The following is a 15,214-nucleotide window of genomic DNA, read 5'->3' on the forward strand; positions in this document are numbered from 1 at the left end:
AACACAGTGGGATATCAATTTATCTTGCAATGTGAATTTGCATCTCAGTGCCATACTGTAGTAGTCTATAGGGCTTCATTATCATATGTGTGGTAATCACTGGGTGCTCCACCCACATTATTATACAGTCATCAGAATGTCATTAGTCAGGAAGAGGTGAATGAGATTAAATACACCTTATAAACATGACAAGACTTCATTTGGTGTGGTGTAATGGGATGCTTGGAGAATTGGAAAAATGGTTTAGCTCTTTCTAAGGGTTGTTCTTTAGTACATGTTAGTATACAGCATTTCTAAATGTTTCAGCTTTTGATGTTTTGCATCCATAAGATCATGTGTGTTCATCTGTGCATTTAACATGCATTTCAGTATTATCATTACCTTCCCAGTATAATAATGAGTTGTAAACCTGGGATCTATGTGGGAGAAAAACGTCCACAGTTCGCACTAAGGTCAGAGTATACGTTGATGAAGGTTAGACATCCAGGACTGGTAAACAATATCTAAGACAGAAACCAATCTCTTAATAACTGGATAAGACACAGAGATTTCCTTCAATTGATGCTGAAGAAAAGTGTTTGATGTCACTCGAAACATCCAGATAATCTCCGTATCATATATCCAGTTGTAGAGATTGATTAATGTCTTTGAACAAAGTCAGAGTACTTACAAGAAGCCAGCAGGACAGGTGACACATCCTGCAGAGTCGTTCCAGTACTGACCAGCAGTACAGTTGGCAAAGGAACAGCTACAGTTTGTGCTACAGTCACACTGCGCTGACGTTTCTGAAACACAGGAAGAGACGTACAAAAATTAATCACACATCACTGGACTACCCATGTTGATTTGATTATATGGATGATATACTCTGGGAAACCTAAAATTGATGCGAGCATGCGAACAAAAAAAGTTTGGCAAAAAAAAGGAAGGATGAACAAATGAGCAAACACACAGAGCATGGTATACCGAATAATAGATTTTCCATTTTCATTTCCTCACATCTTCTTCTTTGACTTGGAATTAATCTTGGCATTCAACGACATTAGCACCGTTTTCTCATTTTTTTTGCAATCTACGGAATACATTGGATCATTTGGCAGCCTGTCTTGTACGATTTACAGTTTGGTCGAAAACTTTTTTAGGAAATGGAAAGAAAATTGATACACGCGTGGATGTCATCCATATAATGATATCAGCATGGACTTATTAGCTGTAAATTCAAAAACTCTCTGAGGTGACTTTTCTTTCAATTCTAGAAAATAGAATTCATTACTGTTGAAGATGATTCAGGCATAGGAAAAAAGGCAACTTTGTTATACATATCTAATTCCTGTCACCAACGTTCAATATTATATCTAATCTGTGTTCTAGGTTAATCAATGTACAGTTTAGTGTTGAAAAAGGCTTAACTCTTTACTGAGAGAATTGATATATCATGACCTATAAATCAAGTAATATAACAGTTATGACACTATAGGTTTGGATGAAAACATTGTGCAGCCAGCACAGGTGTTTTAGATGTTTTCTCTTAGATAAATAAACTTGAAATAATTTCCTTCTGAAAAGAACACTTAACAGCACAAAACACTAAATGTAGGCGAGTACTTTCTTGGGTGATACTAAAGGATGTTAACACTGTTATCATAACATCCTACTGTGGAAAGTAATACTGCGCCATAATTGTTCACGGTCCTTATTCTTTTGTAAGTCCTGTATTCTTAGCAGACCCAACAAGGCTTTGTAAGACAATGACAGCTAAGTCTACTGACAAGGTCCTTCTAATGGACAGTAAAAAAAACAGCTCCTGGGTACAGCTTTAAAACTCCATAATTCTAAGGGAGGTTGCTTTAGACTAGTCTGATTGAATCACGCTTATAACAGACGCCGAACACAGGTCAGCCCCTTTGCGAGGAGGGGCTTGGACAGCAGAGTATGCATTACACAGACTAGCTTTAGCCTTTACACAAAAGGAAAGTTAATATATGTTTGAGTGAACACATCAGACAGCATGTTATACAAAGCCATCTCCCCAGGGTCGACAGATGATGATGATATTGATGATGAATTGTTTAATTATCCTGCTAAGTCAGTAAGTGTGTACCAATTTGCAGAATTTACTTTCACGTCACCATTCTTTTTCATTTATCAATCATTATGTACTTGAAGTTCGAAATGTCTTCTTTGAAAGGTTAACCATGCTTGTATGCTTGTAGCTCCTGTGGTGGCATTTTGGTCAAGCACATTAAGAATTTCATTTTCATATTTAATTTTCAATAACATACGATAACCAAGAAATTAGGTTGATGTGGCCTTACGAATCACAAAGTACAGGAAACAAAGAAAAAAAATTCATAATGACTACTTGTTGCTTGTATTTTACTTTTACCAGATATGTTTTGGGGCACACAGCTGTAAAATTGAAATCACTGGCCCAGAACCATCAAATACAAAAGCTTGAATATCAACAGAACAGTTGCCAGGCAACCTGATAAACAGTCATTAAGTATAGTAACTGTTCCAGTTATACCATGGTGATAAATACTTTCATGTGTCCATACCAACAAACTTTATCAGGTCTGACAGTAGAATAAGGATAAGATCCTAACTTTATATGACATATTGTACATTGTGCTAGTTTGAGTCAAACAAGTTCAGCACTATGAACAATGTTAGATTTAATTTCATATATGCATCTTAAACAAATGCCTCCTTATTGAATGAAAGATTTGCTCGGTCATGATAACAAATCGTTCTAGACTTGATTCTTTCGAAAAAATTTCTTCTTTCTTTCTTGCATGCAACAAGTGTAACCCCAAAGTACTAGCATGTCATACATGTAAAAATAGCACATATTGTAAATGCAAAAATGTTCACTGTGGTTTTATGTTTGCGGCTTTCGCGGTAAGCTCCTCACCGCGACCTTAAAACCACCACAAATTCTTTTGCCCTCCTACCCCCATCTATTATCGTCTCAAAGGCAAACTCAAAACCACCGTGAACACTCCATTTTCTCCCTACAGCGAAATTACAACCACACACATTTAAATGCGTTTACAGTATACCAGAACCCACAAGGGAGTCCTAACACTAAAGAGAAGACTAGTCTAAAATTCTTGGCAAATTTATGCCAATTTGGGATAAATGTATTTATGAAGTCAGTGAGGGCAGAAAACAGCCCAAAACGTGTAAATTTTTTAATCTCCTCATTCATACCACAGTTATACATGTACATGATTTAAGGTCCCACGTCAAACCTTAAATCATATTGGTCAGGAAGCAATAACAAGAGAGAAGGAAACCCAAAGAAGTAAGAGATCACTTTCTGTTTATGTATCTCTAGCCAAACATCACTTTGTGTATATAAACTATTGTAAAACACAGAATGTTTGGAACGAACAACATACAATTCTGCCAGTCATGTTTGAGTTGAAGTCAAAACAGTTGAACACAACAAGCGACAACACACACTGAAATGTTCTCGAACCACTCCAAGCAGGATTGCTATGTAGCCAACGACAACGGTATGTAGGGCGCACTGATTAGATAAGTGCTATCTGTCATGGCAGTCAATTGACCGAGGGTGAGTAAAACATGAAATTTGGCTCTTGCAGCTGTCAATACTGACGAAACTGCCCAAGAAGACTGCTCAGGGGACTCACTAAAATCTGGTCTATGTGGACAGGTGGTCACTATACATGTAGATTCTTAATGCTTGTGTCAATGGGAACCATAAAATCTAAGACACCATAAAAAAGCTGTGGCATTGGCCAGGTAGTCTTTATGTAGAGCTGGTCTGTAATAATCGGACAAGTGACTTTCCTATGAGTATACTCACTACAAATATTCTGTCTGATGTAAAGAAAACAATATTAGTATTATTAGGAGTCAAATTCACATCTATTGTTTAGGCCACACCAATTTAATTTTTTTTTAACTGCTAAATTCCAAAATCAACTTGAAAATCTCAGAGGAAATTCTGTACTTTGATGCACACAGTTTCAGGGAGTGAACAGGGTCAGGTGCAAGTTTTCACCCCAGCCTTCTGTCTTTAAATTTATGGAATTTTTTTTTGCTATTAAAATAAAAATCTGTTGACAAAGAAATTAAATTGGTGTGGCCTTACTGTACATTTTCAAAATGGTTTATCAGAACAAGGCTTTACCACTGGCCTTCACACCTGGCTGTTGGCTTACACATGTCAGGGGCAACAATGAAGTACAAGTGCATGGTCAATATGCATTACCTACATTTAGCTCCAAGACTATTTACCGAACCACCTGTTTAACTTTAGTGGAGTCAAAAGACAACCGTTCACATGATGTCATGTTTAACAGTCAGAACTACTGTTGCCCATAATGCCAATATTGTGCCTTTTTACTGTATATCTTGGAACCGTTGCTGTGGTTTTATTTTTATATTTAGTTTTTACGGTGACCCCTCCACCGCAATTTCTTGACGCCATGAATATATTATGTCTCCCTTGTATGGCTACATAATTTACGAAAGAATTGTTTCATGATGAAAATTTAAAACACCGCAAAATAAAACCACAACGAAAATAAATGAACTTACAGTATACTATCAATTTTCATATCATTTCATTTATTAATCTTTGAAGGGAAATATACACTCAGGCTACAAGCCTGCTTTCCAAGATATTCTACTAAAATACATGTATTATCAAATCTTGGAAGAGGGCATTCAAATCTAGACCTTCAGTAGAAGAGGGCATTCAAATATTAATAACCAGTTTTAACAAATTTACAGTTTGTTACATGATAGATCATCATCTATTGTGTTTAATAATGTTAGACTGAGTTCCACTTGTGTACCTGGCAAGGCAGTTTGTTTGGACATCTTATCTATCCAGCCAAAACACAAGACCTTTCCCTAGAAACAGCCAGCCTGTCGGTAATCTGTTGACACAGGGTCAGATCTCACACACCTGGTTATTCAAACTGGATGCCAGCAGATCCTAACTCAAAAACCCAAAAATCTACAGAAAAACAGTTTAAGATCATTTCAAATCCCCACATCAACATGCCTTTTGATGGTGCTTATAAAGTTATATGATGATCTTGAAAATTGATGTGCAACTAGAAATCACTACTTTAAATTTAGTTTTGAAATCTTGACTAATGATTCAATCATACTTGAGCTCATAAATGAAGTATAGCAAAGTTTTGAGGCCACCTATTACTGTATTAGCATGTGAATGTGACCATCTTTTTAAAGGTAGCATAAAACCTGACATCTTTCTTTAACACTTTCTGAATGTATTTCTACGGTGTTCTTTTCTTAGTCCTTTGTAATTGGGAACCTATTTCTATCATAGTACGGTTGCAAATGTAACTTTGTACAAATTGATTTTTGTCAGGAGAATGGCCATCATGTGCTCACAATGTGTGCAATGACTATTGATTTTCATTGTTGGAAAATCCTATCACGGACTTCGAGCACACTTTTCACAAGTATTGCAGTATCAGGTGTTCTGTAAGCTGATTATCATGTTTTTTTACCAGCTACTAATAACTACTGAAATTTTTTTCCATGCTTTTTATCAAGAACAAAATTAATGAAATTAACATAGCCTAAAAGATTTCGTTTCGCCAACATTTTGGCAGATTGTCAGTACAACCTAAACTACCGATACAAAAGACCACAATTAGTGTTATGCCAAAGGGCAGCTATTTTATACCTAGGACTGTGTAAATATTTTTCTTTGTTATGAGAATTCTTCCATATCATCATCATTAGGTAAGACCAGTCAGAAATATTATCTATTCAAGAATCTTTCAAAAACAGCTATAATTTCCAACTGATTGACCACCAATTAAAAAGCATTACTGGACATAATTGGACATATTGTTGAGCACTACAGTGACTTATGGCAGAGGGCAAAAGGCCAAAAACCAAATATCTTGTTAACTTTTGAATATGATGACGCCAACTAGAAAAAGAAATCATAAAAATATGGGGGGAATTCAAAAGGTTGCTTTCAGTACACTTTAGCTACTGTCACTACCAGAAAAAGTATGAAATTCTTTAAATTCTTCATTTTCATATATGTTTTTTAATGTAACGTCTTTATAGCCCTTGGCAATGTAAAATAAGACACTAGTTGATCTGCACATGAAAACTATATTTTCTCTCATATTATTGTAAACGACAATCGTTACAACAGGTCCAAAATCCTTGGGACTCCATATCCAAGCAAATATTGAAGAGAACTTTTTGGACATTGAGCTCATAAATCTGAGCATGTAGTTGATAAAAAAAATTAAAAGATAAAACAGTCAAGATATCCTGTTATGTGCGATGGTATCATTGCAAATGAATATTTATAATTACATGGCACATACACAACCAGCGGTAGCGTATACTTTGTTACAGCTATCAAAATTTTCAACTTTCGTAGTTTTAGGCTCCAAACACACAATTGTAACAATTATCAAATCCAAAGTCTGCTGAAGACTGTTTTTAACAGGGCAATCACATATAGCAGACTTCACACCCCTACCAATAATTCTTTGCAACTGTGTTCAGAAATACACACGCACGCACACACCAACTAATAAAAAATTTCACTTCTTCCTACAAAATATTACTCCTCAACTGTTGATCGTTATGAAAATGATTATGTACAGTATAGGCATTTTGAACATTATAGGCGTTTTGAACAGTACCGGTATAGGCATTGTGAACAGTATATTAAGCAATTTCAACACTTTAGACATTTTGAACAGTATCTATAGACATTTTGAGCAGAATAGGAATTTTGAACAGTACAGGCATTTTGTGCTGTCTACCTTCTTGCAAACAAGGACATTATATAATGTCCTTGATGTAATTAGTCTTCCTTGCTATTTTGTTTTGTAACAGTAATTACAACAGGCCACTCCCTTTTGGTGAATTACTCAAAGTGGTTGTATGTCACTCAACTAATAACCAGAGACATAAAATTGACAAATTTCTTGGCTTACACTTTGGCATGTTCTAAGTCAAACAGTAAAGATTAACATTACTTAATTTACTACGCAAAGCTCAAATTGTCAGGACATTTTCTCATGTCCACATCGAAAGGCCATGTAGCATGTTGAAAGATTAACATTGCTAGGCAAACCTCAACTTGTCAGGACATTTTATCATGTCCACATCATGTATTTGTGTCGAACTTGTCACAAGTGTGTCGCAACACAAAACGTTACAAAGAAAAATGAAACCCAATATCCCAATTTCCTGCCCCCACCTACATTTTCATTGTTTTCACTTCCTTGTTCATAAACTTTATTCACTTAGTGACTCTAACTTGTATAATCTAAGAGGATGACTAAAAATACATAATTACAACGACTGACATGTTCTTCTTGAATACCAGAAAGTGTATTTGGTAAAACTTTAAGGTATTTATCCACTAGAGTTCCCCGTCAAGTGTGTGTTTTGGAAAAATTATGAAGAGAAACATTGTGGTATTTCTATTAATTCTAAACTGCTAACTGAACTTTAACTAATATGGGCTGTATTTAGTAAGGAAAGTCAAAAGGATGGGTTTCTTTTAAGATACACTTTAAAAGTTTGATGTTAGATACCGTATGATAAGCTGTGATGTTTAATGTGTTCCAGATGTCTTACCTGTTGTGCAACAGAGTAGTAAGACCAGGACCAGCCAACACACCACAAGGCTTCCCAACCTTCTCCCACCTCCAACCGTCAGTCCTAACCTCCACATGGACCTGGTACTGGTACAAACTGTTCGGAGGGGATCTGTAGAGTCCTTAGACGACATGGTGTCGCAGGTTCCCAACCCGAGTCGGTCCACACGGAAAAGATAGGCGGGCTGTCATCCACAGCAAGCCGCCATGTCGAAGTGGTCACTGCGTAGAGTCTCACAGCAAGTTTCTTATTCCAAAGTAGCACGTCCAAATCACGTTTCTCCTGCTTGAAACTTCCTACGCTAATCTATAAGGATCCTGACTTGTAGAAAAATAGTTCAGTAAGTTTGAACGTGGTTGTAGATGAGTAAAAACCGTGTTTAGTTCCAGCCGCCCTCCCACAGGGTCCCGTTCAAACTGTTCACGCTCATGGCGGCCACTTGCATAATTAATGAGCATCGTGACGTCACGGGTTGCCTGGCACCAAGGCAATTTCCTCCGGCGCATTTCCTTAGGCTCAGTTTTTTAAGCTTTAGGAGCGAGCTTATTTTCGTTTCAAGGCATCCTCATTTGAGGTGAAGCATGATGCCTTTTCAAGTCTTTTACGTGAAGAGGTTTGACGCTTGAGGCCAATGCCTGAAGCTTCCTCATACACGGGGCCGCCGGCTTTATGTCACCATCCGAAATGACGAATGCAATCCCTTACAACATGTCCGAGCTGGAGTCAACCTCTAGGATCGAACTCGGGCCCTAGCCGTTTTGAATATGCAGTTAGTGCAATGCAATACGTATTCGATGTGAAGTCTTAACTTGTATACATCATCATCGACTTTCAGGCAAAGTCGGGACAAGCAAGGTACAATCAATGTACACCGTTTTTCTCAGAACGTGTAACCACTATTTCAAAACGTCTAACGTTAGTCGAAACTGCTTTGAAACATAAGAAATACTAGTATTGCATTTCATGGGCTGGGTCTACTCATCTGTAGAGTTTCACAGTACAGGCGAGACACCAGTAATCGACGCAGGCGCAGAAGGCCAACTTTTAGCCCATGGAAATAGGTTTTGGTACCCTTTGGTAATGGTAGCTGTAAAGGGGCTTTTTTCAAGATATGTTGATACTTTTGAGCTGGATTTTACAGGTAAGGGTTTCTTCCTTCTTATCAAGTTGAAAAATCAGACTTTCATTCATGTTTGTGGTTTCTGTAGGCCTGCAAAAGTTGCTGTTTTTGTGTGATTATCAGGTAAAGAAGGGGGTCAAAGGGTAATTTTTGTAAACAAGGCCGGATTCGTAGGGGTTGCGCCGATTATAAAGGGCACTTGGCGGGTATTTGAGGAAAAACATTATAGACCAATTCAGTGCTCCGGTCTAAAATTCAATCTCTTTATCAGAATGTTCAAACTTTACATTCAAACGATAGGGCACTTGTCGGGTATTTGAGGAAACGAAATCATTTTACTTTCTCATTCGTGGTTAGGGAGTAATAGCTGACCAAAGTTACGCCCCCCACCCATACTTATAAAGCATTATAGACCAATTCAGCGCTCCGGTCTAAAATTCAATCTCTTTATCAGAATGTTCAAACTTTACATTCAAACGATAGGGCACTTGTCGGGTATTTGAGGAAACGAAATCATTTTACTTTCTCATTCGTGGTTAGGTAGTAATAGCTGACCAAAGTTACGCCCCCCACCCATACTTATAAAGCATTATAGACCAATTCAGCGCTCCGGTCTAAAATTCAATCTCTTTATCAGAATGTTCAAACTTTACATTCAAACGATAGGGCACTTGTCGGGTATTTGAGGAAACGAAATCATTTTACTTTCTCATTCGTGGTTAGGGAGTAATAGCTGACCAAAGTTACGCCCCCCACCCATACTTATAAAGCATTATAGACCAATTCAGCGCTCCGGTCTAAAATTCAATCTCTTTATCAGAATGTTCAAACTTTACATTCAAACGATAGGGCACTTGTCGGGTATTTGAGGAAACGAAATCATTTTACTTTCTCATTCGTGGTTAGGTAGTAATAGCTGACCAAAGTTACGCCCCCCACCCATACTTATAAAGCATTATAGACCAATTCAGCGCTCCGGTCTAAAATTCAATCTCTTTATCAGAATGTTCAAACTTTACATTCAAACGATAGGGCACTTGTCGGGTATTTGAGGAAACGAAATCATTTTACTTTCTCATTCGTGGTTAGGTAGTAATAGCTGACCAAAGTTACGCCCCCCACCCATACTTATAAAGCATTATAGACCAATTCAGCGCTCCGGTCTAAAATTCAATCTCTTTATCAGAATGTTCAAACTTTACATTCAAACGATAGGGCACTTGTCGGGTATTTGAGGAAACGAAATCATTTTACTTTCTCATTCGTGGTTAGGGAGTAATAGCTGACCAAAGTTACGCCCCCCACCCATACTTATAAAGCATTATAGACCAATTCAGCGCTCCGGTCTAAAATTCAATCTCTTTATCAGAATGTTCAAACTTTACATTCAAACGATAGGGCACTTGTCGGGTATTTGAGGAAACGAAATCATTTTACTTTCTCATTCGTGGTTAGGTAGTAATAGCTGACCAAAGTTACGCCCCCCACCCATACTTATAAAGCATTATAGACCAATTCAGCGCTCCGGTCTAAAATTCAATCTCTTTATCAGAATGTTCAAACTTTACATTCAAACGATAGGGCACTTGTCGGGTATTTGAGGAAACGAAATCATTTTACTTTCTCATTCGTGGTTAGGGAGTAATAGCTGACCAAAGTTACGCCCCCCACCCATACTTATAAAGCATTATAGACCAATTCAGCGCTCCGGTCTAAAATTCAATCTCTTTATCAGAATGTTCAAACTTTACATTCAAACGATAGGGCACTTGTCGGGTATTTGAGGAAACGAAATCATTTTACTTTCTCATTCGTGGTTAGGTAGTAATAGCTGACCAAAGTTACGCCCCCCACCCATACTTATAAAGCATTATAGACCAATTCAGCGCTCCGGTCTAAAATTCAATCTCTTTATCAGAATGTTCAAACTTTACATTCAAACGATAGGGCACTTGTCGGGTATTTGAGGAAACGAAATCATTTTACTTTCTCATTCGTGGTTAGGTAGTAATAGCTGACCAAAGTTACGCCCCCCACCCATACTTATAAAGCATTATAGACCAATTCAGCGCTCCGGTCTAAAATTCAATCTCTTTATCAGAATGTTCAAACTTTACATTCAAACGATAGGGCACTTGTCGGGTATTTGAGGAAACGAAATCATTTTACTTTCTCATTCGTGGTTAGGGAGTAATAGCTGACCAAAGTTACGCCCCCCACCCATACTTATAAAGCATTATAGACCAATTCAGCGCTCCGGTCTAAAATTCAATCTCTTTATCAGAATGTTCAAACTTTACATTCAAACGATAGGGCACTTGTCGGGTATTTGAGGAAACGAAATCATTTTACTTTCTCATTCGTGGTTAGGTAGTAATAGCTGACCAAAGTTACGCCCCCCACCCATACTTATAAAGCATTATAGACCAATTCAGCGCTCCGGTCTAAAATTCAATCTCTTTATCAGAATGTTCAAACTTTACATTCAAACGATAGGGCACTTGTCGGGTATTTGAGGAAACGAAATCATTTTACTTTCTCATTCGTGGTTAGGTAGTAATAGCTGACCAAAGTTACGCCCCCCACCCATACTTATAAAGCATTATAGACCAATTCAGCGCTCCGGTCTAAAATTCAATCTCTTTATCAGAATGTTCAAACTTTACATTCAAACGATAGGGCACTTGTCGGGTATTTGAGGAAACGAAATCATTTTACTTTCTCATTCGTGGTTAGGGAGTAATAGCTGACCAAAGTTACGCCCCCCACCCATACTTATAAAGCATTATAGACCAATTCAGCGCTCCGGTCTAAAATTCAATCTCTTTATCAGAATGTTCAAACTTTACATTCAAACGATAGGGCACTTGTCGGGTATTTGAGGAAACGAAATCATTTTACTTTCTCATTCGTGGTTAGGTAGTAATAGCTGACCAAAGTTACGCCCCCCACCCATACTTATAAAGCATTATAGACCAATTCAGCGCTCCGGTCTAAAATTCAATCTCTTTATCAGAATGTTCAAACTTTACATTCAAACGATAGGGCACTTGTCGGGTATTTGAGGAAACGAAATCATTTTACTTTCTCATTCGTGGTTAGGTAGTAATAGCTGACCAAAGTTACGCCCCCCACCCATACTTATAAAGCATTATAGACCAATTCAGCGCTCCGGTCTAAAATTCAATCTCTTTATCAGAATGTTCAAACTTTACATTCAAACGATAGGGCACTTGTCGGGTATTTGAGGAAACGAAATCATTTTACTTTCTCATTCGTGGTTAGGGAGTAATAGCTGACCAAAGTTACGCCCCCCACCCATACTTATAAAGCATTATAGACCAATTCAGCGCTCCGGTCTAAAATTCAATCTCTTTATCAGAATGTTCAAACTTTACATTCAAACGATAGGGCACTTGTCGGGTATTTGAGGAAACGAAATCATTTTACTTTCTCATTCGTGGTTAGGTAGTAATAGCTGACCAAAGTTACGCCCCCCACCCATACTTATAAAGCATTATAGACCAATTCAGCGCTCCGGTCTAAAATTCAATCTCTTTATCAGAATGTTCAAACTTTACATTCAAACGATAGGGCACTTGTCGGGTATTTGAGGAAACGAAATCATTTTACTTTCTCATTCGTGGTTAGGGAGTAATAGCTGACCAAAGTTACGCCCCCCACCCATACTTATAAAGCATTATAGACCAATTCAGTGCTCCGGTCTAAAATTCAATCTCTTTATCAGAATGTTCAAACTTTACATTCAAACGATAGGGCACTTGGCGGGTATTTGAGGAAACGAAATCATTTTACTTTCTCATTCATGGTTAGGGAGTAATAGCTGACCAAAGTTACGCCCCCCACCCATACTTATAAAGCATTATAGACCAATTCAGTGCTCCGGTCTAGAATTCAATCTCTTTATCAGAATGTTCAATATTTACATTCAAACGATAGGGCACTTGTCGGGTATTTGAGGAAACGAAATCATTTTACTTTCTCATTCGTGGTTAGGGAGTAATAGCTGACCAAAGTTACGCCCCCCACCCATACTTATAAAGCATTATAGACCAATTCAGTGCTCCGGTCTAAAATTCAATCTCTTTATCAGAATGTTCAAACTTTACATTCAAACGATAGGGCACTTGTCGGGTATTTGAGGAAACGAAATCATTTTACTTTCTCATTCGTGGTTAGGGAGTAATAGCTGACCAAAGTTACGCCCCCCACCCATACTTATAAAGCATTATAGACCAATTCAGCGCTCCGGTCTAAAATTCAATCTCTTTATCAGAATGTTCAAACTTTACATTCAAACGATAGGGCACTTGTCGGGTATTTGAGGAAACGAAATCATTTTACTTTCTCATTCGTGGTTAGGTAGTAATAGCTGACCAAAGTTACGCCCCCCACCCATACTTATAAAGCATTATAGACCAATTCAGCGCTCCGGTCTAAAATTCAATCTCTTTATCAGAATGTTCAAACTTTACATTCAAACGATAGGGCACTTGTCGGGTATTTGAGGAAACGAAATCATTTTACTTTCTCATTCGTGGTTAGGGAGTAATAGCTGACCAAAGTTACGCCCCCCACCCATACTTATAAAGCATTATAGACCAATTCAGCGCTCCGGTCTAAAATTCAATCTCTTTATCAGAATGTTCAAACTTTACATTCAAACGATAGGGCACTTGTCGGGTATTTGAGGAAACGAAATCATTTTACTTTCTCATTCGTGGTTAGGTAGTAATAGCTGACCAAAGTTACGCCCCCCACCCATACTTATAAAGCATTATAGACCAATTCAGCGCTCCGGTCTAAAATTCAATCTCTTTATCAGAATGTTCAAACTTTACATTCAAACGATAGGGCACTTGTCGGGTATTTGAGGAAACGAAATCATTTTACTTTCTCATTCGTGGTTAGGTAGTAATAGCTGACCAAAGTTACGCCCCCCACCCATACTTATAAAGCATTATAGACCAATTCAGCGCTCCGGTCTAAAATTCAATCTCTTTATCAGAATGTTCAAACTTTACATTCAAACGATAGGGCACTTGTCGGGTATTTGAGGAAACGAAATCATTTTACTTTCTCATTCGTGGTTAGGGAGTAATAGCTGACCAAAGTTACGCCCCCCACCCATACTTATAAAGCATTATAGACCAATTCAGCGCTCCGGTCTAAAATTCAATCTCTTTATCAGAATGTTCAAACTTTACATTCAAACGATAGGGCACTTGTCGGGTATTTGAGGAAACGAAATCATTTTACTTTCTCATTCGTGGTTAGGTAGTAATAGCTGACCAAAGTTACGCCCCCCACCCATACTTATAAAGCATTATAGACCAATTCAGCGCTCCGGTCTAAAATTCAATCTCTTTATCAGAATGTTCAAACTTTACATTCAAACGATAGGGCACTTGTCGGGTATTTGAGGAAACGAAATCATTTTACTTTCTCATTCGTGGTTAGGGAGTAATAGCTGACCAAAGTTACGCCCCCCACCCATACTTATAAAGCATTATAGACCAATTCAGTGCTCCGGTCTAAAATTCAATCTCTTTATCAGAATGTTCAAACTTTACATTCAAACGATAGGGCACTTGGCGGGTATTTGAGGAAACGAAATCATTTTACTTTCTCATTCATGGTTAGGGAGTAATAGCTGACCAAAGTTACGCCCCCCACCCATACTTATAAAGCATTATAGACCAATTCAGTGCTCCGGTCTAGAATTCAATCTCTTTATCAGAATGTTCAATATTTACATTCAAACGATAGGGCACTTGTCGGGTATTTGAGGAAACGAAATCATTTTACTTTCTCATTCGTGGTTAGGGAGTAATAGCTGACCAAAGTTACGCCCCCCACCCATACTTATAAAGCATTATAGACCAATTCAGTGCTCCGGTCTAAAATTCAATCTCTTTATCAGAATGTTCAAACTTTACATTCAAACGATAGGGCACTTGTCGGGTATTTGAGGAAACGAAATCATTTTACTTTCTCATTCGTGGTTAGGGAGTAATAGCTGACCAAAGTTACGCCCCCCACCCATACTTATAAAGCATTATAGACCAATTCAGCGCTCCGGTCTAAAATTCAATCTCTTTATCAGAATGTTCAAACTTTACATTCAAACGATAGGGCACTTGTCGGGTATTTGAGGAAACGAAATCATTTTACTTTCTCATTCGTGGTTAGGTAGTAATAGCTGACCAAAGTTACGCCCCCCACCCATACTTATAAAGCATTATAGACCAATTCAGCGCTCCGGTCTAAAATTCAATCTCTTTATCAGAATGTTCAAACTTTACATTCAAACGATAGGGCACTTGTCGGGTATTTGAGGAAACGAAATCATTTTACTTTCTCATTCGTGGTTAGGGAGTAATAGCTGACCAAAGTTACGCCCCCCACCCATACTTATAA

The 15,214-nt window shown here is 37.9% G+C and overlaps 1 protein-coding gene across 1 annotated transcript in view; it reads right to left on the bottom strand.

Annotated features, from left to right (window-relative positions):
- The window catches only part of LOC136434146 (uncharacterized), a 166,700-nt gene extending 158,599 nt beyond the window's left edge, over positions 1-8,101 (bottom strand). Inside the window, exons 1-2 of the mRNA XM_066426913.1 lie at positions 7,633-8,101; positions 671-785 (exon numbers count right to left, since the gene is read on the bottom strand). Of these exons, the coding sequence (XP_066283010.1) occupies positions 671-785; positions 7,633-7,786 (269 nt within the window). The 5' untranslated portion in view covers positions 7,787-8,101. The remainder of the gene's footprint in view (positions 1-670; positions 786-7,632) is intronic.
- Between the last annotated feature and the right edge of the window lie 7,113 nt (positions 8,102-15,214).

This window comes from Branchiostoma lanceolatum, chromosome 4 (assembly GCF_035083965.1).
Source record: "Branchiostoma lanceolatum isolate klBraLanc5 chromosome 4, klBraLanc5.hap2, whole genome shotgun sequence".
Lineage (NCBI taxonomy): Eukaryota > Metazoa > Chordata > Leptocardii > Amphioxiformes > Branchiostomatidae > Branchiostoma > Branchiostoma lanceolatum.